Here is a 26,035-nt window from a genome sequence, read left to right as displayed (position 1 = left end):
TGCCCTCCCCCACACCTCCTCAGAGAACTAAGGGGTTAAGAGCCTTGGTCTGAGAGGTGCAGACTCAGGTCCACAAAGGGAAGGAGGCCCATGTTACACAGTGTACACCAGAGGGAGGGCTGAGGGACCCCCGGGGAATTCATCTCAGCCCCTAGCGTCCACAGTCCTGGGAAGCCCTGGGCCTGGTGGCCTGATGTGCGTCCACAGACTCCCCTGGGGGTGTCAGGGCAGTGAGGGCCTTGGTGTGAGGGTGTGGGCTCGGGTCAACAAGGGGGCGTCCCAGGACCCGCCAGGGCTGAAGCTGAGGACGCTGAGGGAGGACAGAAGGAGCCCCACAGATCCCCGCCCCTGCTGTCAGCCCTGGGAGGGCCTGGGTGGGATGAGCACTCGTGGGGTCCTGACTTCCTGACATCCGGGTTTCGGAGGGACTGGGGTCCTGGGATGAGGGGCGGGGCCTCGGGTGGTCCAAGGGGAGGCCAGTGCTGCCTGAGTGAAAGTGAGGACCCTGAGGGAGAACAGGGGATCCCGCACCCCGGGACAGTGTTGGTCCTTGGAGACCTTAGGGCAGGGTGACCAGCGGCGGCATTTCCTGACATCCGGGTCTCACAGGGTCTGGGGTCCTGGGATGAGGGGTGGGGCTTCGAGGGTTCCAAGGGGAGGCTACATACCGCCTGAGTCAAAGTGAGGACCCCGAGGGAGAACGGATGGATCCTGCACCCCGGGACAGTGTTGGACCTTGGAGGCCTAGGGGCAGGGTGATCACCGGCGGCATTTCCCGACATCCGGGTCTCGGAGGGACTGGGGTCCTGGGATGAGGGGCGGGGCCTCGGGGGCTCCAAGGGGAGGCTACATGCCGCCTGAGTCAAAGTGAGGACCCTCAAGCAGGAAGGAGGGGCCCCTGAACCCAGAAAAGTGGCCATCCCACAGAGAGTCGCCCTTGCTTTCAGCTGTCCGGCGGCCCGAGGGGACGACAGGCCCACGTGGTTTGTCCTGACTTCCGCATTCGAGTCTCAGACAGACTGGAGCCATAGTGAAAGGGCGGGGGCCTCAGGTATGCGGAGGAGAGAATCTCAGGGCCGCCCGGGAGTGAAGGTGACAACCGCGAGTTTGCATTCAGGGACCCTGGACCCCAGAAGAGAGTCAGTCGTGGGAGGCCATGGGGCGGGAGGACCTCGGGCAGCAGTTCCTGAAATGCGGGTCTCAGAGGGACTGGGGTCTTGGTATGACGGGCGGGGCCTCAGGTGGGCTGAGAGGGGAATCCCAGGTCCTGCCAGGAGTCAAGGTGACCCCGAGGGAGGAGTGAGGGACCCGAGATCCCAGAACAGAGGGGACGCAACCGATCCTGCCCCTGCTGTCAGCCCTGGGAGGCCTCAATGCGGGATGAGCACACGTGGTGTGTCCTGACTTCGGCATCCAGGGCTCAGAGAGACCGGGGACCTACTATCAGGATGGGGCCCTCAGGTGGTTGCAGAGCAGAATCCCAGGTCCCGCTTGGAGTCGCGGTGAGGACCCTGAGTTAGCGCGGACAGGACCTCCCACCCTAGAAGAGTGGGAACCTGCCAGAGCCCAGGCCTCCTGCCAGCACGCGGGTCCAGGGCTGTGCCACAGTGTAGATCCGAGGTCTCCCCTCCTTTCTCTCCCAGGGGCTCCAGACACCGGGAAGGCCTAGGTCTGAGACACGTGTTCTCGGGTCACAGAGCACAGGAGGCTGGCAGTGCCAGGACTGAAGGTGAGGTGTGGGCCCTGAGTGTGTACCCGGGGGCTCCCGGAACAGAGGGGACCCCGCGAGGCCAACGTCCACTCCACACACCCCGTGTTGCCCCCAGAACCTCGGGCTGTGCCGGCTGCACCCTGAGGAGCCGCCTCACTTCCCCCGTCAGGTTCACAGACGACCGTCCACCAGGAGGAGAGCCCCTGTGAGGCCGAGGGCACCCCTGAAGAGGAGACCTGTAAGTAGCCTTTGTCAGAGCCCCCCACGGTGGGTTTCTCAGCCCGGGCCACTGACACTCCCTTTCTTCCCCAGGCCCGTGGGTCCCCATCTGTCACCCCTGCCCTCGCTGCTCTCAGCTGCCCGACACCACTCACCGTGCCTCCCGTTCAGATGCGTGACCTCCACCACACTGAAGCCGACTTTCACGACCCAAGAGAGGCTGAGGATTCCGAGGATGAGCAGGACATTTGGGTTGAGGAGGAGGAGGGCGCATCCCCGTTGTCTCCCTCCTCCTCCTCCTCCTCCTCCTCCTTCTCCTCCTCGTCTTCCTACTCAGTCCTGTTCCTGGGCAGTGGCGAGGAGGTGGCTGATTCTGGGACACCCAGTCCCGCGCAGAGCCCTCAGGGTGTCTGCCCCTCCCCCACAGCCGTGGCAGCCCCTCCCTGGAGCCAGTCGGAAGACAATGGCCTCAGAAGCCAAGGTGAGGAGGGGCCCAGCACCGGGCAGGACCCGGCAGATGCCGAGTCCCGGCTCCACGATGCATTACATTTGATGATGGTTGACCTGATGGGCTTCCTGCTCCACAAGTACCGCACAAAGCAGCCGACCTCAAAAGAGGAAATGCTGAATGCGGTCCTCAGAGATGACCAGGACCACTTCCCTGCGGTCTTGAGCCAAGCCTCTGAGTGTCTGCAGCTGGTCTTTGGGGTGGATGTGAAGGAGGTGGACCCCAGGGAGCACTTGTATGTCCTGGTCCCCACCCTGGGCCTCACCTACGATGGCATGCAGGACGATGGGCAGAGCATTCCCAAGACTGGCCTCCTGCTGATACTTCTGGGTGTGATTGTCCTGGAGGGCGACTTTGCTCCTGAGGAGGCAGTCTGGGGAGCACTTAGCAAGATGGGGCTGTGTGCTGGGAGGGAGCACTTCATCTATGGGGAGCCCAGGGAGCTCATCACCAACGTGTGGGTGCGGGAGGGGTACGTGGAGTACCGGCAGGTGGCCAACAGCGATCCCGCTCGCCACGAGTTCCTGTGGGGTCCCCGGGCCTACACGGAGACCAGCAAGCTGCAAGTCCTGGAACATTTCCTCAGGATCAATAGAAGGGGTCCCAGTTCTTTCCCGTCCCTGTCTGAAGAGCGAGTGAGTGATGAGGAAGAGGGGGCCTGAGCCAGACTTGCAGCTGGGCTCCTTCTAGGCCCCTGTCCGGCAGCTTCTCCTGCCGGGCAGGAAGTGAGGCTGACTCTTCACTGTGTGTCTGAGGAGGAAGCAGTCAGCCTCCTAGGTAGTGAGGGCCCGGGCCAGTGGGGGGGACACGGTGTACAGCATCTCTGGGCTCCTGTTCTCTACAATGATATGGAAGTTCATCTTCATTTCCTTTAGTGATGTTTCAGATGTTATTCGTTTTAATAAATATCAATATACTTTATTTTATTATACAGTCTTTTTAAAGATTACATTTTATTTACAGTTATGAGAAAATATTGGTTATATACCCCTTGTTCTGCAATACATTCTTGAACCTTCTTACACCCAATAGTTTGTACCTCCCACTCCCTCACCCCTATATTGCCCCTTGCCCCTCACCCCTCCCCACTGGTAATCACTAGTTTGTTCTCTATGAGCCTGCTTCTTCTTTGTTATACTCACTAGTTTGTTGTATTTTTTAGAGTCCACATATAAATTGATATCATACAGTATTTGTCTTTCTCTGTCTGATTTATTTCACTTAGCATAATGTCCTCCAAGTCCATCCATCTTGCTGCAAACGGCAAAATTTTGTTTTTTATGGCTGAGTAGTATTCCGGGGTGTGTGTGTGTGTGTGTGTGTGTGTGTGTCTGTGTGTGTGTCCATTCATCTGCTGATGGACATTTAGGTTCCTTCCACATCTTGGCAATTGTAGATAACGCTGCTATGAATATTGGGTGCGTGTATCTTTTCAAATTAGTATCTGGTTTTTTTTTTGTTTTTTTTTTTTTTTTGAGATGTATACCCAGGAATGGAATTGCTGGGTCACTTGGTAGTTCTAGTTTTAGTTTTTTGAGAAACGGCATACTGTTTTCCAGAGTGGTCACACCAATTTACATCCCCACCAACAGTGTAGGAGGGATCCCTTCTCTCCACATCTTCGCCAACATTTGCTATTTGCGTTCCTTTTGAAGGTAGCCATTCTGACAGGTATAAGGTGATATGTCATTGTGGTTTTGATTTGCATTTCCCTGATGGTTAATTATACTGAGCATCTTTTCACGTGCCTGCTGGCCACCTGCATTTCCTCTTTGGACAAATGTCTATTGTGTTGTTCTGCCCGTTTTTAGTTGGGTCATTTGTTTTTTTGATGTTGAATTGTATGAGCTGTTTATATATGGTGGTTATTGCTCCCTTGTCAGTTGTAAAGTTTGCAAATATTTTCTCCCCTTCAGTAGGTTGTTGTTTTAATTTAGTCAGTGGGTTCCCTTGCTGTGCAGAAGCTTTTAAGTATAATTAGGTCCCCGCTGTTTATTTTTCCTTTTATTTCCTTTGTTTGAGGACATGGATCCAAAAAGTTATTGCTGTAATTTATGTCAGAGAGTGTTCTGCCTATGTTTTCCTCTAGGAGTATTATAGTATCCAGTCTTAAATGTAGATCTTTAATCTATTTTGAGTTTATTTTTGTATATGGTGTTAGAGAATGTTCTAAGTTCATTGTTTGACAGGTAGCTGTCCAGTTTTCCCAGAGCCACTTATTGAAGAGACTGTCTTTTCTCCATTCAATATCCTTGCTTCCTTTGTCGTACATTAATTGACGGTAAGTGTGTGGGTTTACTTCTCACCTCTCTATCCTGTTCCATTGATCTGTGTGTCTGTTTGGGGGCCAGAACCGCACTGTTTTGATTACTACAGCTTTGTAGTATAGTCTGACGTCAGGGAGCATGATTTCTCCAGCTCTGTTCTTCATTCCCAAGATTGTTTTAGCTATTGGGGTTCTTTTCTTTTTCCAGACACTTTTTTAAATTATTTGTTCTGGTTCTGAGAAAAATGCCATTTTTATTTTGACACGGATTGCTTTGAATCTGTAGATTGCCTTGGGTAGTATGGTCACTGGGTTGTTTGGTCAACAACACTGATTCTTCCAATCCAAGAACACGGTATATCTTTCCATCTGTTGGTGTCATCTTCAGCTTCTTGCATCAGTGTCTTGTAGTTATTGGAGTACAGGTCTTTGGTCTCCTTAGCTAGGTTTATTACTAGATTATTTATTCTCTTTGATGTGATGGTAAATGGGATTGTTTCCTTAATTTCTCTTTCTGATACTCCTTTGTTAGTGTATAAGATGCAACAGATTTCTGTATATTAATAATAATATTAAATAAGCTTCAGTATCTTAGTTTGTGAATGATATTGATTATACACGTACTGGTACTTAGGCAGCCCAAGACTGAGTTTTGCTATTTTGTAAAACAAATTGGGAAAGTTTCCATCATACTGTGTCATGCCAAAGTAGGTAACACCGCATCGGAATAGAAATTTACTTGGAAATGTGAGAGTGATCAGCACTAAAATCGGTGGGGTCAAGAAAGAGAGAAGTAAAAGTAAACGATAGGTAATTATTGGCTCCTTATCCCTTTTCTTCTGTCAGTCTATAAAATTATAATTATGTGTGTATAACCTGGATTTGTCTGGCTTAGTTAAGAAAGTAGGAGAAAATCAACCTGGATCAGTAGGATCCCTGCTCACCATCTCAGTTCATCCGCAGACGTTCACCGAGCCTCTGCTCTCTGGAGGGCTCGGTGTTAGCAGTGGGGACACTCGGAAAAGCAGGACAGCCCACACCTAGGATAGTCTAGGAGCCACAGTCACATCGGGAAGTTGGTGAAAGGTCTCCTAAGTCCCATAGGGCAAATAAAAATAGGGCGACGGGGTGGGGGTCCGGGAGAGAGCACCCAAGTGTAAGTGCCCAGCGCCAGGGCAGTTCGGGGCTTTGGGAAGCTGGGGGGGAGGTCCTTCTGTGGGAGGTGATGGTAATGAAGCTGGGTGGTGGCGGCAGGCAGACGTGCAGACGGCGCTTGTTAGTGGTGAGAGGAACGTGTCAGGTGGGAGATTGCTCTGAGAAGTCCCTCTGGGATCGTGGATACATCTCCTGGGCGAGGGGGGAAGGTGTACTTTGTTCAGGGATGCTTAGAGACCTGGTTATCCTGCCTGAGCTGCTAGGACACTCAGAATGCTCCAACTGCAGGGAGGAGTGGCGGTTGACGTGGCTCACAGTGTACTCCGTCCTGGCATATATAGTTGAAGAGGTTTGGTAACCGCCCCAAACTTGGGGTAGGATTTACTGGGGTGTGTTCTTGGAAACGGTCTGCTGGACACTTACACTGATGGGTCAGCTCCCCTCGATGGTCAGAATCCAAAGCCATAGATGAGGAATGGTCCTGGACATCGCAGGGAGGAAACACCCACCGAGGCTGAATTCCAAACAGGGAATCCACCTCCGGCCCTCCCGACAGCCCTGGGAGACCCCCGGGCACGGGGTCCGGATGTGACGGGCGCTGATGCCCCCTCCCTGGGGGGTGAGAGAGGTGAGGGCCTGGGTGAGGGAGGCCGGCTTCAGGTCTGCACAGGGAAGGAGCCCAGCGCTGCCAGGAGTCAAGGTAGAACCGTGTGGAGGGACTCGGGTTGCAGGGAATCCAGGTCGGTTCTGCTGTCAGCCCTGGGAGACCGCAGGCAGGGTTGCGGGGATCAGTGCCCCAACCCCCACCCCCGCTTCCCTCTCGGGGGTCCTGGCTGTGGAGGGGCCTGGGTCCAAGGGGAGCAAACTGAGGTGGGCAGAGGGAGGGGCCCAGGCCCAGCCTGGAGCCCAGGTGAGGAGCAGAGGGAAGGCTGAGGGACCCCCGGGGAATCCATCTCAGCGCCTGGCGTCCACAGTCCTGGGAAGCCCTGGGCTTGGTGGCCTGCTGTGAGTCCACAGACGCCCCTGGGGGTCTCTGGGCAGTGAGGGCCTTGGTGTGAAGGTGTGGGCTCGGCTCAACAAGGGGGCGTCCCAGGACCCGCCGGGGCTCAAGGTGAGGACCCTGACGGAGGACAGCATGGGCCCCACAGATCCCCGCCCCTGCTGTCAGCCCTGGGAGGGCCTGGGTGGGATGAGCACTCGTGGGGCCCTGACTTCCTCACACCCGGGTCTCCGAGGGACGGGGGTCCTGCGATGAGGGGCGGGGCCTCGGGTGGCCAGAGGCTAGACGACACGACGCCTAAGTGACGACCCTGAGGGAAAACTGAGGGGACCCCGAACCCGGAAAAGAGGCCATCCCACAGAAAGGGGCCCTTGCTATCAGCTGTCCGGAGGCCCGAGGGCAGGACAGGCCCCCGTGTTGTGTCGTGACTGCGGCACCCTGGTCTCACAGAGACCGGGGACTTCGTGTGAGATGAGGGGGGGACCCTCAGATCTGCAGAGGAGAGAATCCCAGGTCCCACTGGGAGTGAAGGTGACGACCGCGAGCGAGCAGTGAGGGACCCTGGACCCCAAAACACAGTCGGTCCTGGGAGGCCATAGGTCGGAATAAGCACCGGCGGCATTTCCCGCCATCCGGGTCTCGGAGGGACTGGGGTCCTGGGATGAGGGGCGGGGCTTCGGGGGTTCCAAAGGGAGGCTACATGCCGCCTGAGTCAAAGTGAGGACCCCGAGGGAGAACGGAGGGATCCTGGACCCCAAGACAGTGTTGGACCTTGGAGGCCTAGGGGCAGGGTGATCACCGGCGGCATTTCCTGACATCCGGGTCTCTGAGGGACTGGGGTCCTGGGATGAGGGGCGGGGCCTCGGGGGCTCCAAGGGGAGGCTACATGCCGCCTGAGTCAAAGTGAGGACCCTCAAGCAGGAAGGAGGGGCCCCTGAACCCAGAAAAGTGGCCATCCCACAGAGAGTCGCCCTTGCTTTCAGCTGTCCGGCGCCCCGAGGGGACGACAGGCCCACGTGGTTTGTCCTGACTTCCGCATTCGAGTCTCAGACAGACTGGAGACATAGTGAAAGGGAGGGGGCCTCAGGTCTGCGGAGGAGAGAATCTCAGGGCCGCCCGGGAGTGAAGGTGACGACCGCGAGTTTGCATTCAGGGACCCTGGACCCCAGAAGAGAGTCAGTCGTGGGAGGCCATGGGGCAGGAGGACCTCGGGCAGCAGTTCCTGAAATGCGGGTCTCAGAGGGACTGGGGTCTTGGTATGACGGGCGGGGCCTCAGGTGGGCTGAGAGGGGAATCCCAGGTCCTGCCAGGAGTCAAGGTGACCCCGAGGGAGGAGTGAGGGACCCGAGATCCCAGAACAGAGGGGACGCAACCGATCCTGCCCCTGCTGTCAGCCCTGGGAGGCCTCAATGCGGGATGAGCACACGTGGTGTGTCCTGACTTCGGCATCCAGGGCTCAGAGAGACCGGGGACCTACTATCAGGATGGGGCCCTCAGGTGGTTGCAGAGCAGAATCCCAGGTCCCGCTTGGAGTCGCGGTGAGGACCCTGAGTTAGCGCGGACAGGACCTCCCACCCTAGAAGAGTGGGAACCTGCCAGAGCCCAGGCCTCCTGCCAGCACGCGGGTCCAGGGCTGTGCCACAGTGTAGATCCGAGGTCTCCCCTCCTTTCTCTCCCAGGGGCTCCAGACACCGGGAAGGCCTAGGTCTGAGACACGTGTTCTCGGGTCACAGAGCACAGGAGGCTGGCAGTGCCAGGACTGAAGGTGAGGTGTGGGCCCTGAGTGTGTACCCGGGGGCTCCCGGAACAGAGGGGACCCTACAAGGCCAACGTCCACTCCACACACCCCCTGTCGCCCCCAGAACCTCGGGCTGTGCTGGCTGCACCCTGAGGAGCCGCCTCACTTCCCACGTCAGGTTCACAGACGACCGTCCACCAGGAGGAGAGCCCCTGTGAGGCCGAGGGCACCCCTGAAGAGGAGACCAGTAAGTGGCCTTTGTCAGAGCCCCCCACGGTGGGTTTCTCAGCCTGAGCCGCTGACACTCCCTCTCTCCCCCAGGCCTGTGGATCCAGTTGCCCACCTTCTGTCCATACTCTTGCTAACAGGAGTTATCATGCTTCCCACTCCAAAGCATTGGTGTTACACCAAGTGTTTGCATTGCATGCTTCAGGAAGGTCTTCAGTCTGAAAGCAGGGTGTGGAGCCTTTTGAGCGCACTCATTCCTGAGTCTCAGGAGGAGGAAGCCTCGTCCTTTTCCTCCTCCTCATCCTCCTCCTCTTCCTCCCCTTCCTCTCCTTCCTCCCCCTGTTCCTCCTCTTCTTCTCCCTCCTCCTCCTCCTCCTCCGGCTCCTCCTGTTCCTCTTCCTCCTCCTCTTCCTCCACCAGTACTTCTTCGTCTTTCTCCACCACCTCCTCTTCTTCCTCTCCCTCCTCCCCTTCCTCCTCCTCTCCCTCCTCCTTCTTATCTTCCCATTTTCTCATCCCAAGCACCATAAAGGAGGTTTCTGGTGCTGTTGGGACACCAAGTCTTCTCCAGGGTTCTCAGAGAGTCTGCTCCTCCCACATTGCCATGGCAGTCACACCATCAATCAAATCAGATCAGGGCTCCAGCAGCCAAGATGGGAAGGGCCCAAGCACTTTGCAGTCCCTGCCAGTCACTGGGTCCTTGTTTAAAGATGCCATAGAAGATAAGGTGGCTGATCTAGTGGGGTTCCTGCTCCTCAATATCACACAAAAGAGCTAATCACAAAAGTAGAAATGCTTATTGTAATCAAAGATTACCAGGACCACTTCCCTGTGATCCTCAGCCAAGCCTCTGAGTGCCTCCAGCTGGTCTTTGGCATTGATGTGAAAGAATTGGACCCCATCAGCCACTCTTATGTCCTGGTCAACACCTTGGGCCTCACCTACAATGGGATGCTGAGTGATGACCAAAGTGTACCCAAGACTGGCCTCCTTATAAATATCTTGAGTGTGATCTTCATGGATGGCAACTGTTCCCCTGAGGAGAACATCTGGGAAGTGCTGAGTGTGATGGGGCTCTGTGCTGGGAGGAAGCACTTCATCTATGGGGAGCCCAGGGAACTCATCACCAAAGTGTGGGTGCAGGAGGGGTACCTGGAGTACCGGCAGGTGGCCAACAGCGATCCCGCTCGCCACGAGTTCCTGTGGGGTCCCCGGGCCCACGCAGAGACCAGCAAGATGAAAATCCTAGAGCTTTTGGCCAAAATAAATGGTACCATCCCCAATGCCTTTCCTATCTTGTATGAGGATGCTTTGAGAGATGAGGAAAAGAGATCTCAAGCCAGAGTTGCAGCCAGGGCCAGTAGTAGGGTCAGGGCCAGTGGTAGGGTCAGAGCCACTGGTAGGGCCAGGGCCAGGGTCACACCCAACAGCTTCTGTCGCCACAAGTGAAGTCTGAGGCAGACTATTCACTCAGTTTGAAGAGAATAGTCACCATTCTAAGTAGTGAAGAGGCAGGATGGGGCTTGAGAGGATTGAGTATATAACACCTTTGTGTTTCTGGTATATAAGAGTAATTTGGAGATTATTTTTTCTCTTTTGGTATTTTTCAAATGTTGTTCCTATTAATAGAAAGTTTAATTAAGTTCAAATTCTGAGTTTACAAATGACGTTGACCACAAATGCGTTGCTGTTTATGCAAGAAGTGAGTATTTTGCCTATTTTGTAGCTACAGTTATTTTGTACTACTTTTGTCTTTTAACCCTCATACTAGCTTTATAAATGATTAATCCACTACCTTTACTATATATTTACATTTACAATGAGATTTATACTTTCATATGTTTTCTTGTTACTAATTAGCGACCTTTATTTCAGCTTCAAGAAGTCCCTTTAACATTTCTCATAAGGCTGGTTTAGTGGTAATGAACTCCTTTAGCTTTTGCTTGAATGGAAAACTCTCTCTCCTTCAATTCTGAAAGATAACTTTGCTGGGTAGAATATTGTTGCTTGGAAGTTTTTCTTTCCTTTCAGTCCTTTGAATATATCATGTCACTGTATTCTGGTCTGTAAAATTTCTGCTGAAAAATCTGCTATTGTTCTTATGGAGGCTCCCTCACAGGTAACAAGTTGCTTTTCTCTTGCTGCTTTTAACATTTTCTACATTTTGCTATTTTGTAAAATTAATTGGGAAACTTTCCATCTTATTTTGTGATGTTGAACAACATAACATGGCATTGGAAAAGAACTTTCCTTGGAAATGTGAAAGAAGACTGCACTAAAATAGCTGGTAAATAGAGGAATCGAGAAAAAAAGAAAAAAATGGTAAATTCTTGCCTTCCCTTATCCCTTTTATTGTGTTGTTCTGTAAAATTAAAAGATACATACCTGGATATGCTTGGATTATTGAAGAATGTAGGAGATATTAAATCTTAATAAATAAGACTCCCTACTCATTGGCTCTTTTATTCTGCAGTCATTAATTAGGGATTGACCCTGTGTAAGTAGGAGGGACACTGGGATAAGCAAGACACCCCCATCCATAAAGTTGGGGTCTAGGAGCAGCACTCATATCAGGAAAATGGTGAGATAGTCTCTAAGTTCTAACTAAGGACTAAGACCTAAGTACTAAATAACATGTAAAAAAAGGGATGAAAAAGTGGGGGCTACAGGTAATACTCAAAAGTAAATGCCCCAAGCCAGGGCAGTTTGGAGCTTTGGGAAACTGCAATTCCTTCTGGAGGAGCTGGGTGTAATGAAGCTGGGTGGTGGCAGTGGCCAGACTTGCAGACACTGTGTCTTAGGGGTGACAGGAAAGCCTGGAATAGAAACTTGCACTTAGCAGTTATTTTTCGGATGGTGGAAAAAACAGAGAGAAATCTCCACCTGGGACAGATGGGGTAGGTGCCCTACACTCTTGTTCCAGTGCAACTGAATACAGTGCATGGACTAGTTGCTTTATACACATCATCTGCAAGGATTTCTGGAGATACATGATGATACTGCTTTGAAGTGGTACCCTCTAGACTGACACTCTTTTCCCTGGCCGTGGAAAGCCAGAACCCACTGCATTTAAAGGACATTTGAGTTAGATAATCTTAAGTACAGTTTGGACAGATGTAAGCAAGGGCTGTATCTTTGATGGGAGTAAAATGAATGAAAATCATAGTTTGCATGGAAGAGCAGCCAGAGCAGGGAGGATGGAGTTGGTCTTTGACTCAAATTCTAGGAACTCTGAGTTCCATCCAGCTGGGGAAGGCTCCCCCACATTGAAATTAAATAATAGTTCCTCTAAGAGAGAAAGTGTACCGAGTTGTTCTTTTTTTTACATTTTTTATTGAGTTATAGTCAGTTTACAATGTTGTGTCAAATTCCAGTGTAGAGCACAATTTTTCAGTTATACATGAACATACATATATTCATTGTCACATTCTTTTTCACTGTGAGCTACCACAAGATCTTGTATATATTTCCCTGTGCTATACAGTATAATCTTCTTTATCTATTCTGCATATGCCTGTCAGTATCTACAAATGTTGAAATCCCAGTCTGTCCCTCCCCACCCCCCACCCCCTTGGCAACCACAAGTTTGTATTCTATGTCTATGAGTCTGTTTCTGTTTTGTATTTATGTTCTTTTTTTTTTTTTTTAGATTCCACTTTTGAGTGATCGCATATGGTTTTTTTCTTTCTCTTTCTGGTTTACTTCACTTAGAATGACATTCTCCAGGGATATCCATGTTGCTGCAAATGGCATTATGCTGTCGGTTTTTATGGCTGAGTAGTATTCCACTGTATAAATATACCACTTCTTCTTTATCCAGTCATCTGTTGATGGACATTTAGGCTGTTTCCATGTCTTGGCTATTGTAAATAGTGCTGCTGTGAACATTGGGGTGCAGGTGTCTTTTTGAAGTAGGCTTCCTTCTGGATATATGCCCAGGAGTGGGATTCCTGGGTCCCATGGTAAGTCTATTCCTAGTCTTTTGAGGAATCTCCATACTGTTTTCCACAGTGGCTGCACCAAACTGCATTCCCACCAGCAGTGTAGGAAGGTTCCCTTTTGTCCACAGCCTCTCCAGCATTTGTCATTTGTGGACTTTTGAATGATGGCCATTCTGGCTGGTGATACCTCATTGTAGTTTTGATTTGCATTTCTCTGTGATATTGAGCATTTTTTCATGTGCCTATTGATCATTTGCATTTTTTTCCTTGGAGAATTGCTTGTTTAGGTCTTCTGCCCATTTTTGAATTGGGTTGTTTGTTTTTTTTCTTACTAAGTCGTATGAGCTGCTTATATATTCTGGAAATCAAGCCTTTGTCGGTTTCATCGTTTGCAAAAATTTTCTCCCATTCCGTAGGTTGTTGTTTTGTTTTACTTATGGTTTCCTTTGCTGTGTGGAAGCTTGTAAGTTTGATTAGGTCCCATTTGTTTATTCTTGCTTTTATTTCTATTGCTTGGGTAGACTGCCCTAGGAGAACAAACATATGGACCAATGAAACAGAAGAGAGAGCCCAGAAATGAACGCACAAACTTTTGGTCAACTAATCTTCGACAAATGAGGCAAGAATATACAATGGAATAAAGACAGTCTCTTCAGCAAATGGTGTTGGGAAAACTGGACAGCAGCATGTAAAGCAATGAAGCTAGAACACTCCCTTACACCATACACAAAAATCATCTCAAAAAGGATCAAAGACTTAAACATAAGACCAGATACAATAAACCTCCTTGAAGAAAATATAGGCAAAACATTATCTCACATACAGGGTTTGTTGCATCAGGTAGCAGTCACTTTAACTGACACAGCTGCTACTTCTGTTGTTAGGTTTACATAAATCATTTAATTACAAAGGTAGTAGTTTATAGGGTCCTATTTCAAAAAAGTCTAAAAATACAGAAAAATCACAGTATCCCCTTTTCAAAGTTTCTCCACAATTCAGCTCACTACTCAGAAATGACTGCAACTAACAATCCAGTGTAAGTTGTTTTAGAGCTGCCTATGGGCTTTTTCATATATATATGTATTCTATATATATATATTTATAATATATATATATTTCAAATATATATATATTCTAAAAAACCTAGTGGTTTTATTTGGCATACTTAAGTAATCGTGTGATATTGCTCTGCCACCAGCCTTTGTCACTTAACAAAAAGAAGGCAGGACCCTCCCATGACAGCACATACAACTCTACCTCACTTTTGAAACTACCCCCTGGAGTGCTAAAGTATGTGTATATCATAATTAGTTAAACAATCTCTTCCTGTTGGACACGTTAGTTGTTTTCCCTTTGTTGATGACTAACAAAATGAAATGAACATCTTTTTTATTTTTAATTTTTCTTGTTTTGCTTTTGGGGGAAGTAATTAGGTTTATTTATTTATTTATTATTGTTATCAGTTTTTGTTTAACAGAGGTACTGGGGATCGAACTCATGACCTTGTACATGCTAAGCAGGCACTCTACCGCTGAGCTATACCCTCCCCAAAATGAACATCTTTGAATTCTTGGATTAATGTGGATGTTTTCTTTATATATATACTAATGAAGAGCATGGAAAGGGTGTGAATAGTTTAACAATTTATAAATGTTTCTGGAATTTTATTCCAAAACTGCTATACCAATTCATATTCTCATAAAAAATCACAAATGATTAAAATTCTGAAATATCAACAGGGTGTTTCCCTTTTACTTTGAGAAGGGACAGTTTGGTCAGAATGACTAGGAGCAGGGAAGGGCACCAGACAGGACACCCCAAGCTAGTGAGGGGCACTGAGAGCATCCTCTCAGTGAGAGCCATTGCAGAGTCCACAAGAGAGACCAAGTGCAAAGCCAAGTCCAGAGACCCCCCAGGCAGGCCGGCAGCCAGGGCCCTGAATCCAGAGTTCAGTGTAGGGAAAAGGATCCTGAGGGAGAGAAGTTGGGGAGCGGAAGGCATACAGGACAAGGAAGAGGAACAGGCTGGGGAAATCTCTGGATCATCCTCCCCAGCTGGAAGTTGCAGAGTGGTCTGAGCGGCCAGGTCTATCGAGTGAACGGACCAACAGCATGCCAGACACTGCACCCCAATCTTAGAGTCTCCCTACCTCTGTCAGGAACAGCACACCTGGCTCCCTGCATCATTCAGAGGAGCTTCATCTCTTGACTATTCTAGCGGTCCAGTGCACCCTCGCCAGTGTCTCAGGACTGGGAGCTGCCGTGATGCCTGCTGGGGGCTGGGGACTTTCCCCCTGGGTGCAGTGCAGCCCTCCAGCGAGGTCAGGGCTCTGTGAGTGAGTGGGGTTGGTGACTGGGGACAGCTGAGATAGACCAGGAATACCCATGAGCCGTGAAAGGGGCTGCAGAGCTGCAAGGAGGGTGAAATTGGAAGGGGAAAGCCAAGGGACTAACCTCCTCAGACTCTGCGGATAAAGGGCTGAGTATGGACATGCTTTGAAAAACTGTCCGGGTAGTGTCTCTGGCTCAGGCTGCTTCCCAGGGTTTCTGAGTTCTTGGCACAATAAGGACAGGTGTCCTGTGCTATAATGGCTGGCCCATGTTGCCACCAGACATAGTCTGGGATACAAGATTGGCCCAATGTGCAGATATTTGCAGGGTAGATGGAAAACCCATGGGGATGACACCCTTCCTTATCAAACTGATAGGGACATGTGGAACCCAAGACAGGAAGTACCACGGACCATCCTGTGGAGAGCATACCCACCTCCAAGATGGTCTTGGGGCCTGAGGAAGACATATCCACAGTGACACCCTCAGTGGTAGTTTCCCATGGGAATTATGAGTTATGTGAGCAGTTGTAGCACTTTGTGTTTCTTCCATGGAGGCAGAAGGCCCAGGCAGGAGGCAGCCTCCACATTTTGAATCAGTGAATGAGACCGTCCAGTAATTATATATATATATACACACACACACACACACATATATACACACACACACACACATATATATACACACACACACACACACATATATACACACACACACACATACACACACACACACACACACATATATATATATAAATACATATATATGTATAACATATATATATATGTTTTAAAGAAACACAGAAAATATTCCTCTGTTTGGGGATTTACAGTTGAGTATAGGCATATATATGCCACCTCAGGTTACTTTTAATACTGTGCTCCTGGCATCCTTGTCAAGGTTGAGCATACATCCACCAGTACTCAGACACTTAGTTAACTTCTCTAACCTCATTTCAGGCAGCTGGCAGCTCTGCAGTAACTCAAGTTGCCCATAACAGAGCAAGGTGCTGGAGACAACATTGGTCTCAGGAGACTAGGATTCCTTGAATCCATCCTATTCATCCTATATCTAACTGGAAAATCTCTGTGATGCATCTTGTATCTAACTGGAAGACTGTGGTTGTCAAAATCTTAGAGGTGGGATCTTTTATTTCAACTGAAGCCTTCCACAGAAATCCATTCCATGAACATTAGGAAGGCAGAGTAGTCTGGTTGAAATCAGAATCAGGACCTTAAACCTGGAATCCTGTCCACTCAATAGTACTCTGTCCTTCTTCTTGGGGCAGTCGGTCCTGATACCCAGCCACACAACTCTAGGCTTCCTCTTTAGTATGGCTGGGAAAGCCTGTAGACTTCCTCATGCTCCTGCAGAGGTATTTATACGGATTCAGACTCCATTCTGTCCAATACCCTGAGTGTCAATTTTGCTGCGTGGCTTTTCAGTACTGTCAACAACTTGTGACCTCCAACCTCTGCATCCCCAGCACACTTTACCATCCCATTTCTTGCTTCCCAAAGTCCTTATTGCCACCTTCCCTGAACTAGACACACATAGGCACACACTGGCTTCCTATCTACTCATCTATTCTCTATTCTCAGTAGAGAATTGGTTATTCTTCTTCCAGCCTACCCCCCAGTAAGGATTTTGCACAGATTCTTCCTTCTTGATGATCTCAATCCCTGTCTCTGTCTGCCCAAGCCTGTGTCTGCTTCAGACTCTTCTTGGAAACAGGTCTCTCCCTTGACCCAGTAGCCTCTCAACACCAACTGACTTGATCTTTCCACTCATGCTTCCTTCTTTTGGAAGTATTCTTAGGTCATGTTCAAACACCCTCAACAAGAGCAGGGAGCTTGACTCATTTTTCCTTTCACCTCTTGCCTCTGTTCCCAACATGGCACACAGTCCCCTTGACTGATGTCCAGATTCCCTAATCTCAACCAAAATCTGTATGGTAGGCTGAATAATAACCCCCATAAAGATACCCATGTCTCAATCCCTGAAACCTATGAATGTCACCTTATATGGCAAAAAGGACCTTGCAGGTGTGATTAAATTAAGGATCATGTGATATATTGTGATTATACTGGATTATGTGGATGGGCGCTACATGTAATCACAAGGGTCCTTACAAGAGGGAAATAGAGGGATGTTTGAAAAAAAAAAAAAAAGACATGAAGGCATTGTGACCACAAAAACAAAGATAGGAGTGATTTGGCCACAAGCCAAGGAATATTGGCAGCTTTAGAGGCTGGAAGGAACCAGGACTGATTTTAGTTCTGTAAGACTTATTTTAAACTTATGACCTCTAGAACTGTCAGAGAATAAATTTGTGTTGCTTTAAACCTTGATAATTTTGGTAATGTGTTACAGCAGCAACAGGAACCAAATACAATCTACTAAAGCTGTGTAGCTTAATCCCATTGAAATGGTTTCTATAAGAGTTAACTGGGACACAGTTAAGTGACTTGAAAATAGTATGATTCTTTGGATTCTTGCTTTAAGCTTTGTTGGTAAGATGAGAGCAGTGTTTAATCTATGGTCAATATTTCTTCACTACTAAGGCAAAATCCTTTTGAGTACTCTAACCAATGCACTATGAATTTGGAGGTTTTCCACTCTGACTACTGGGAACAAGAACTAAGCCAACTCTATGTGAACTTAGGAGATCTCTGTGCACCTTTCTCCTCTCCAGCATCCTGTCTTGCATCGTCTAGCTTCCTTGGCCTCCCTCGTCCCCCAGCTCCATCTCCTCAACACAAGGAGACAATCAGGCTCCCCCACTGTGCACTGCAGTATGCAATCTCTCTCCAGGAAGTCATCTGGGGTCAGTTGGAGGGCTTGCCTCATTCGTTCATTTTCTATCAGAAACCGGTGTCCTTTGTTGCCTCATTCCAAAAAATTGAAAAGTTGTGTTTCATATATTTTGTCTGTTTTTTCAGTTGTTTCAGGTAGGCATGTACATTTGATCCCTATTATTTCATTCTGGCGAGAAGCATAAGTTTTATATTCCAAATTTAAAACTCAAATTATCTATGCATAACAAATGTCCCAAAATTTCAAACTTATTCAAATTAAAAGCAAAATTGGAAGACTGTGGCACACACACACACACACACACGGGCACACACACATATGTTCATGTAGACATACAAACAACTGGGAAAGTATATATCAAAATAGCAGTCATGTTTTTCTCTTGCTAGTGGAAATATAATTTATTTACTTATGCTTTGAATACTTTCTAGCCCTCTGAAACAAATATGGATTTCCTTCATTATTTTGAAATTTTATAAATATGTTAAATGTGATTTAGATTACCAAAAATAAACCTGTATTCTCTTGATGATTTATTTCCAATATTGTTCAACTTCTTGCTGGATTTTGTTCAGCCTTCTGTCTGCTTACCATTTATGTAACTAGAAAGAAATAAAAAAACTTTGATAGGGAGTCAGTTAACTTTTCTCAGACTTGCAAATACAATGCCATGCAGATAAGAATCTACCTTGTTTATGGAGCCCTCCTTCCATGTTGTAGTATCTTAATGGTGGTTTAAATTTGTATTCTTGTGTTTACTAAGTAGCTTGACCAGCATTTTATATAGTTATTGTCTATCTTTTTTATGAAGAGTCTGTTATAGTCTCTTGCACATTTTAAGATTATGCCGCCTTTTTAATTTATGAAGTTCTAAAATTTCATAAATATTGCCAAATCTAGAATACATGCATCCATTTTACAATTCTTTCAACTCTTTGTGTATTTGAAAATTTCATAATAAAATGTTTAAAAAAATCTCTCCATTGTCACTCACCATCCTATACTGGGTACATAATGCTATAAAGGAAGAAGTCAGAGGCAAGAATACATTTCTTCCTTCAGAGGTAAAATAGAGTTAACCATCCTGCTTCACAGACATAGTCATTATTACTCCTACACTGATCAAGCGGTAAAGATATGTGATTTCCCAAAGTCTTACAAAAGGCGCCTCACTCCAAGCAATATAAAAGATAATTTTAGTATAAGTTACTAGTATGCCATTTTTCTACCTGCAACGAGATCCTCACTGAATTTAATCTCAAAATCCAGTTCCAGAAAGTCATTGTGTATTATTTTTATTATTACTAATTTTCTAAAGAGAAAATTCTCAATCTATTGTTTCATTTCCTTAAACATAGTAAACATTGTTATTTAAAATTCATGACTAATAATTCCTAAACCTGTAGTCCTCTGAGCCTGTTTTAATTGTCCTTTCTAGTTCTTTGGTATTGTTTTTGTTACTGTTATCTCCTGTGTTGAGAGTCTCTGCCTCACTGAACAGGGAGGTGGGAGAGAGGGAGTAGTCTTCATTTAAATACCACAGATTCTTGCTTTTCTTATGGAATTTTTGTAGATATTGTCAAATAGATGTTTCTTCATTTGTTTTTGCCCTTTGGACCATTTCCAGAGTCTTTAAACGATTGCTGCTGCTTTTGGTTGTATAGTTTTTTACCATTCCACTAGGGAGGGAGCGGGTTAACAAAACTCTTCATATTGTCCTGCAGGAGTATGATCTTTCTCCCTTATTTTTCAACTTAGCAAAACTCTGCAGAGACCTCATGTCATTACCTTTTTCTCAGTCCTCTCCAAAGGTCACATATATGAATGCTCTTCCTCCTGTGTACTTTTGACCAAAAGTTTGTCCTTACTTTGGCTACCACCTAAAGTGCTTGCCTCTTCACTTACTGTCTTTTAGATTGATATCTAGTCAGGGTCTAAAAAATAGAGCATAATCACTTTCTTCATGAAGATCTAACATTTCCTGGCATGGAGTTACTATCACATTGCTCCTGACAGCTTGGATTTGAACTTTGACCATCACGTGGCTGGCTATTTGTAGTTCCTTTACTGTTAGTCAAACTTGGGAAACATTCAACTGACCACATTGTGGGCTACTGTTATTCAGTTTTTAAAATATAAAACATGTTTGAAATGTGTACCAAGATGAGGTCTCTATTGTGAAGTAATTATTTTATTTTTAGAGGGCCTCTTGAAATTTTTAAAAGCCCATTCTTCTGACACAAAAGCCATTTACCATGTTACTCCCACTGCACTCAAGTCCTGGCAGCACTGGTTCCACCTTTTGGGGAGTGCTGCATGATGCTATCACATGTTTGGATGACCCTTCTTGTCCATTTTATGAGATTTCCCTCAAGTCCTTTACTTGAAATGTGCATATTTGACCTTGAAGAATTCATAATGTTGCATTTCCTCCTTGAATTTATACTTACTCTAGTGGAAATTATCTGAGAATTTTACTTGTCTGCCTTTAATTCAGTTCCCTATCAGCTTCACTAGAGTCTGAACAAAACTGCATTTATCAAAGAATTAAGCATGCCACATGGTTATTGAGCTCAAACTAAGAGTGTGCAAGTGAAGCTAGATTGAATGTGCCCTGCAAGATAAGGCAAGCTTCACAGTTTAAGTATCCATCCTCAGATCCTGGGTTTTCAAGGTCATCAATTAAGAGGCACAGGATCCCATGGATTCCCTTTCTGACATGGAATTCCAGGTGTGCTCCTTTGTGCAAAGACCAAGAATTTAAGTGATGCAGTGAATGGAGAGAAAAATCTTACCTGCAGAAATTTACCCAGTGCATCAGCAAATGTTATTGGCTCAACCTTGACAATTTTCCCATTATCGATCTACTTCTCATTCTCTTCATCCTGGTCCCAGCTACCATGAACTCTTCCCTGGGCAATAGTCTCCTAAGTGATATCACTATCTATGCCCTTTTGTGATGGCAGACTAATTTTCACATTGTAGCTTGGGTGATCCTTTAAAAAACCTAAATCAGATCAGGCCATTTTTTTCTTTTCAAGAGCCCCCAAACTCAGAGCAATAGCCAAAATCCTTACAGATGACTAGGTGAACTGATATGAGCTGGCTTCCTTCTGACTCTCTTACCTCTCTAATTACTCATCCTAGAGTTCAATCGAGTCCAGCCACCCTGATCTCCATTCTGTACTTAATCCACATCAGGTGTACTCCTGCCTCAGGGGTTTTGCACTTCCTGTTCCCTGTGCACAGAACAGTCTTTCCCCAAATAGCCACATAGCTCACTTCCTCACCTCCCTCAGGCTCCTCATCAGTGTGTCCTATGAGACCTCAGTTTAAAAAAGGCCTACCCAACTCCCAGATACTCCTTAACTCCCTTATTTTGCTTTATTTTTCTCAATAGCATTTATCCATAGATTCTGGCACACAGTTGAATCTCAGTTCATATTCCTGAATGCCAAAATTAATGATGTTGTTAGAAAAACAAACCCATATCAGAGAAATGGTGCAAATCCTTGGCCGATGATGCTGAGATGCTAGGCTAGCCTCCGAATTTCATACTTTTCAATCCATGGGTCTTGCTCTGGTGCCACTCTTGCTCTCCAGCCAACTCCAGGGAAAGCCTGTCCTGAGCTCACCAACACAGAGCGGCATGTCTCTGTTTGAGATGTAATATTATAAATCATACATAGGTCTAATATTCAAATGAAATTGGCCATTTAGTCATTCTTGAAACTCCAGATATGCTATCCTGCACCCAGACTCTTCAAATCAGTATAGCCAAAGATAGGTAGACATTTCCATTCTGGTTTTCCTTAGTTTTCCTTCCCAGCTAGCTGAACCATGGTGTTTCTGGTAATTCAACTTGTCTCCAGATCTTGGGCACAGTTATTTTTTCCACTCAATGTAAAAACAAAAGCTATATATAGGAAAGAAGAATCATATATATTCTGTTTGATATGAACAGGATATCAGAATATTCATAATATCAGAAGAGGGCAAAAATTGTAGCAGCTGGTCTTACAGGATTCTCTCCACATTAATTCACCCCAATGGCCAGCCACTCTCCTCCCATGACATTTGGTTGTGTCTATTATAATGGGAGGGGCATAGAACCATTGACGTGACCATGGAAAATTATTTTGATTTTGAAGCTTGTAAATTCTTCGTAGAATTGTGTTTCTCTGAGGGTCAGCTTAAGAATGGGCTTTTGCCGGACTTTAATTGCAATGATGCATGTTTTGCCAATAAAATCGCCTGTATTTCTGGCAGTCAAGTTGCCTCATTCTTCAATTACATTATTATCGGAGTTTGGGGTCTTTAGCTCCAGGGGCAGAATCTGTCCTGGCAGCCACTGCATTCTCCCTGTTCTGAGTGACCCTACAACTTTCTTGATCCATCCCACTCTTCTTGAGCTCATCTGGCTCTTAGCAATGTAGAAGACAATGAACGACTTGAGGGTCACTGTAGGGCCATATTCCTCATTGTGCTCCCCATAATGCCTAGCACAGATGGACAGTTATTAAATACTCTGAGGTGAATAGTCTTGAGGGCCTATGTGATAAGCTGGAGAGTGGTGCAAATCCTCACACTGGGAAAGAGTAAGTGGTCTGAAAGGGGAGATGAGTGTTTCTCCCTGTGTCTTCAGTATTTTTCTCTGTGGCTCAGAGCTGGAGCATGAAGGACAGTGCACTTTGTCTATTTGTCCATACAAATAACAGAAGCTCTATGGATGGTATTATGGGCTGAGTTGTACCCCTCAAAATTCATATATTGAAACCCTAACCACCCACCCCCAGTACCTTAGAATGTGACTGTATTTTAAGATAGAGTCTTTACAGAGATAATTAAAGTAAAATGAGGTTATATGGGTGGGCCCTAATCCAGTATTACCTGTGTCATTATGAAAAGAGATTAGGACACAGACAGGTACAAAAGACTGTGTAAGAAGAGAGAGCAAAGACAGCATCTCCAAGCCAAGGATTGCGGCCTCAGATGAACCAACCTTGCCAACACCTTCATCTCAGACTTCTAGCCTCCCAAACTGTGAGAAAATAAAATTCTATTTTTTTTAAATCTCCCAATCTGTGAAGCTTGGTTATGGCAGCCCTAATAAACTAATACAAGTGGCTTCCAGATAACATTAATGTTTTGCCTTTTTGTCCAAATACAGAGTTAGGTCACATCTAATTTTATGAAATGCAAAAGTCACCATATTGTACTTATCCAGGATGCTGTTGAGTTTTTCAAGACTTCTCTCCACACATGTCTCTGCCAACTCAGATTTTTCAGGTGGGCTTGATTCTTTCCACCATTTATTTCTCTTGTATCTGTTGTAGATGGTGCCAGAAGTCATACAAGACTGGCATTAATCCATAGTGACCTTCTTTGTTATCTGACTGAATGTACTGAGGAAGTCTTGACTTCTTTGGCTCAGGCCCGTGTATCTCCCACCATTCCCAGCTAGACTTTGGAGGCCCAAGGTTGCTGGGCTTCTGGGAAAAAATAGAGGAATGTGAGCCTGCACAAGCTGCAAGTGAGAGAGAAGCCCTAGAGAGCACTCAGTGACCCATAGCTACTCACTAAGAGGGCCAAATATTGCCACTCTCAGGGACCTCCTGCTCCCATCTCCACTATGAAGGGATGGACTGCCTCCTCTCATAGTCCTTCCCTCTCAGAAAACCTAGGATATTATTAATTTGGTTTTTGAGTTAGCTCCTGATTATTCAGAGAGGGATGCCTTCCTCCGTAGGTTATTACCCATTTGTCTTGCCTACTCCCTTTATTTCACTAGCAACAGAGCCACTCCTCACCTCCGGCAAAAAAAAAATTTCTAAGTCACTCCATTCCACTTGACTAGAACCTAACAATATTTAATGATTTAAATGTTCTTGGTTCCCACACGCATGGATAATCAGGAGTTAGCTCGATATTCTATTCAAGACAGGATTACTCATCAACATTTCTAATACTCTACGGTGAATAGAAGCTGCACAAGAGGGTATTTGCAACAGAACTTGAGCTTTCTCCTATAGGCACTGCCATGTTTTATTATTTTAACTGTCTGGGTAGAAACTCCATTTAAAAAGTATACATTTTATACTGTATAGCACAGTGGAACATATACAAGATCTTATGGTAGCTCACGGTGAAAAAGAATGTGACAATGAATATATGTATGTTCATGTATAACTAAAAAATTGTGGTCTATACTGGAAATTGACACAACATTGTAAAATGACTATAACTCAATAAAATAAAATTTAAAAAATTAAAGTATACATTTCTTTGTCTTCTTTAGCAAGCAATATTAAATGGGCTTCAATGTTTTCTTTGTCACTCAAAATCATCCTATGAGTATCACTTATTTTATTCTCTATAATATTGTGTTATATTTGCTCCTGTACAAAATAATCCTAGATTACTGTGCTTTTTGAATAATTTACCTTTTCTAGTTTTTTGGATTCCCCTCTGTCTACTAGGCTGTCCACTATTCTTTTCTGCTTTTCTCAGTGCCTGTGGTTTGGAGCTGTCTTTTGACACCACTTCTGATTTATTCTATGGTTAGGCTAATGATGAAATTAGTTTATTTCTGCTTTTAAAAAAATAAATACTCATTTTAGAAAATAGAAATAATACAGAAAAGTACAAATAATAAAATAAAAATTAAATTTATTTATTAATTAAATTAATAAAATTAATTAAAATTAAATTGAAAATATAATTTTATAGTAACAGCTTATTTCAGTGAGATAATACTAAACTTGGTACATTGCAGCCTGATTTTTTTCATTCAGTAATTCTGTGGCTATCTTTCCTGTCAAGACAGACATATCTTAGACTTCTAAAATAACTTCAGAGCATTCCTTTGTTTTGCAGTGTCATAAATGTATTCAAACTACTAATCACTTAATTGACAATTAAGTCATTTTAAAAGCCCTCTCTTGTACACAAGGCTGTGATTTTCAGTCCCTATATATATTTATCTTTGCTCATTTGTCCTATAATCTCCATGAGATAAATTCTTAGGAATGTAATGAACTGAATAAAAAGTTATGCATATTTTATATTTTGATACATATTACTTATAGATATCCTTCCAAAAAGGTGGCACCAATTTACAGAACAATGTGGAGAAAATCTATTTCCTCTCCTAACACTGTGTGATATTAATCTTTTTCATCCTTGTTAACTACATACTTACATATACACACATATGTATGTGTGTGCATTTGGATCTTAGATTACTAGCAAATTTGTACATTTTTCATATATTTTTCACATATTTTTCCATTCATGATATGAATTTTCTCTCCATATCCTTTCCCCAGTTTTATATTGTGGTTATTGCCTTTTGTTTTTATTTGGTTAAAGCACTGGTATTTTAGAGTCATTAAACCTTAGTGCAAATAACTCACAATTTGTTGTTTGTGTTTCAAACCTTCTAATGGAGCATTGAGTGGATGTTGAAGTTCTGATCTCCAGCCCTCATGACTAAAGTACTCCTTTCTCCAGATGCCAGGAGTCTTTGTGGCTAAAGGCTTACCTTAGTTTGACACTCAGAGATTGCTCACAGCGGAAGTCACCCTTCCTAAGTCATATTTCCTTTCTGGGAAGAGTTTGTATCCAGTAACTGGTCATGTGGAGATATAAAGGCCTGACTTCCTTGTCTCAGTTCAGGACAACTCTAAAAGGTAACCTCAGCCTCAATGTTCCTCATGGGATTGGCTGAAGCCTCTGTAATGAATACATTACAGTTCATGTATTCAAACCTACTTCCTTTCTTTCTGACTTAAGTGTTGATTCAGAGAGTACTCTCCAATAAACTACTCACATGCAAGTCTCCATTTTAGAGTCTGATTCTTGGGGAATCCAACCAGCAACTGTTCGTGCTAGGAGTGAGAAAGCCAACTGTAAAATGGTATTTTGAGTTGAATCATCTCACTTCACCCACAAGCAAGCCAGCAATAAGAACATTGTCACTGGTGGTGGGTAGAATCTGATAGCAGTGCAATTGATAACATTCACTGATGGTGAACTAATACTGGTACACTATTGGAAGAGAATGCATGGTGCATGCAAAATATCAGATGTTTGAGAAATGCAGGGGAAATAATAAATATAA

At 45.7% G+C, this 26,035-nt stretch overlaps 2 protein-coding genes across 2 annotated transcripts; both read left to right on the top strand.

The window, feature by feature from the left end:
* Positions 1-1,889: 1,889 nt before the first annotated feature.
* On the top strand, positions 1,890-3,194 carry MAGEA4 (MAGE family member A4). Its single transcript, XM_064482631.1, has 2 exons — positions 1,890-1,949; positions 2,024-3,194. The coding sequence occupies exon 2, from the start codon at positions 2,102-2,104 to the stop codon at positions 3,098-3,100; it is 999 nt and encodes a 332-aa protein (XP_064338701.1). The 5' UTR covers positions 1,890-1,949; positions 2,024-2,101; the 3' UTR covers positions 3,101-3,194.
* Positions 3,195-8,051: 4,857 nt separating this feature from the next.
* On the top strand, positions 8,052-10,274 carry LOC116150730 (melanoma-associated antigen 10-like). The gene is given in 5 exon segments (XM_031445395.2): positions 8,052-8,136; positions 8,776-8,844; positions 8,966-9,217; positions 9,332-9,577; positions 9,580-10,274. Coding segments are annotated over 5 exon segments (1,347 nt in total).
* Positions 10,275-26,035: the final 15,761 nt, after the last annotated feature.

Source organism: Camelus dromedarius, chromosome X (assembly GCF_036321535.1).
Source record: "Camelus dromedarius isolate mCamDro1 chromosome X, mCamDro1.pat, whole genome shotgun sequence".
In the NCBI taxonomy this organism is placed as follows: Eukaryota; Metazoa; Chordata; class Mammalia; order Artiodactyla; family Camelidae; genus Camelus; species Camelus dromedarius.
The sequence above is the reverse complement of the archived record's forward strand: the minus strand, read 5'-3'. Positions and strand labels throughout refer to the sequence as shown.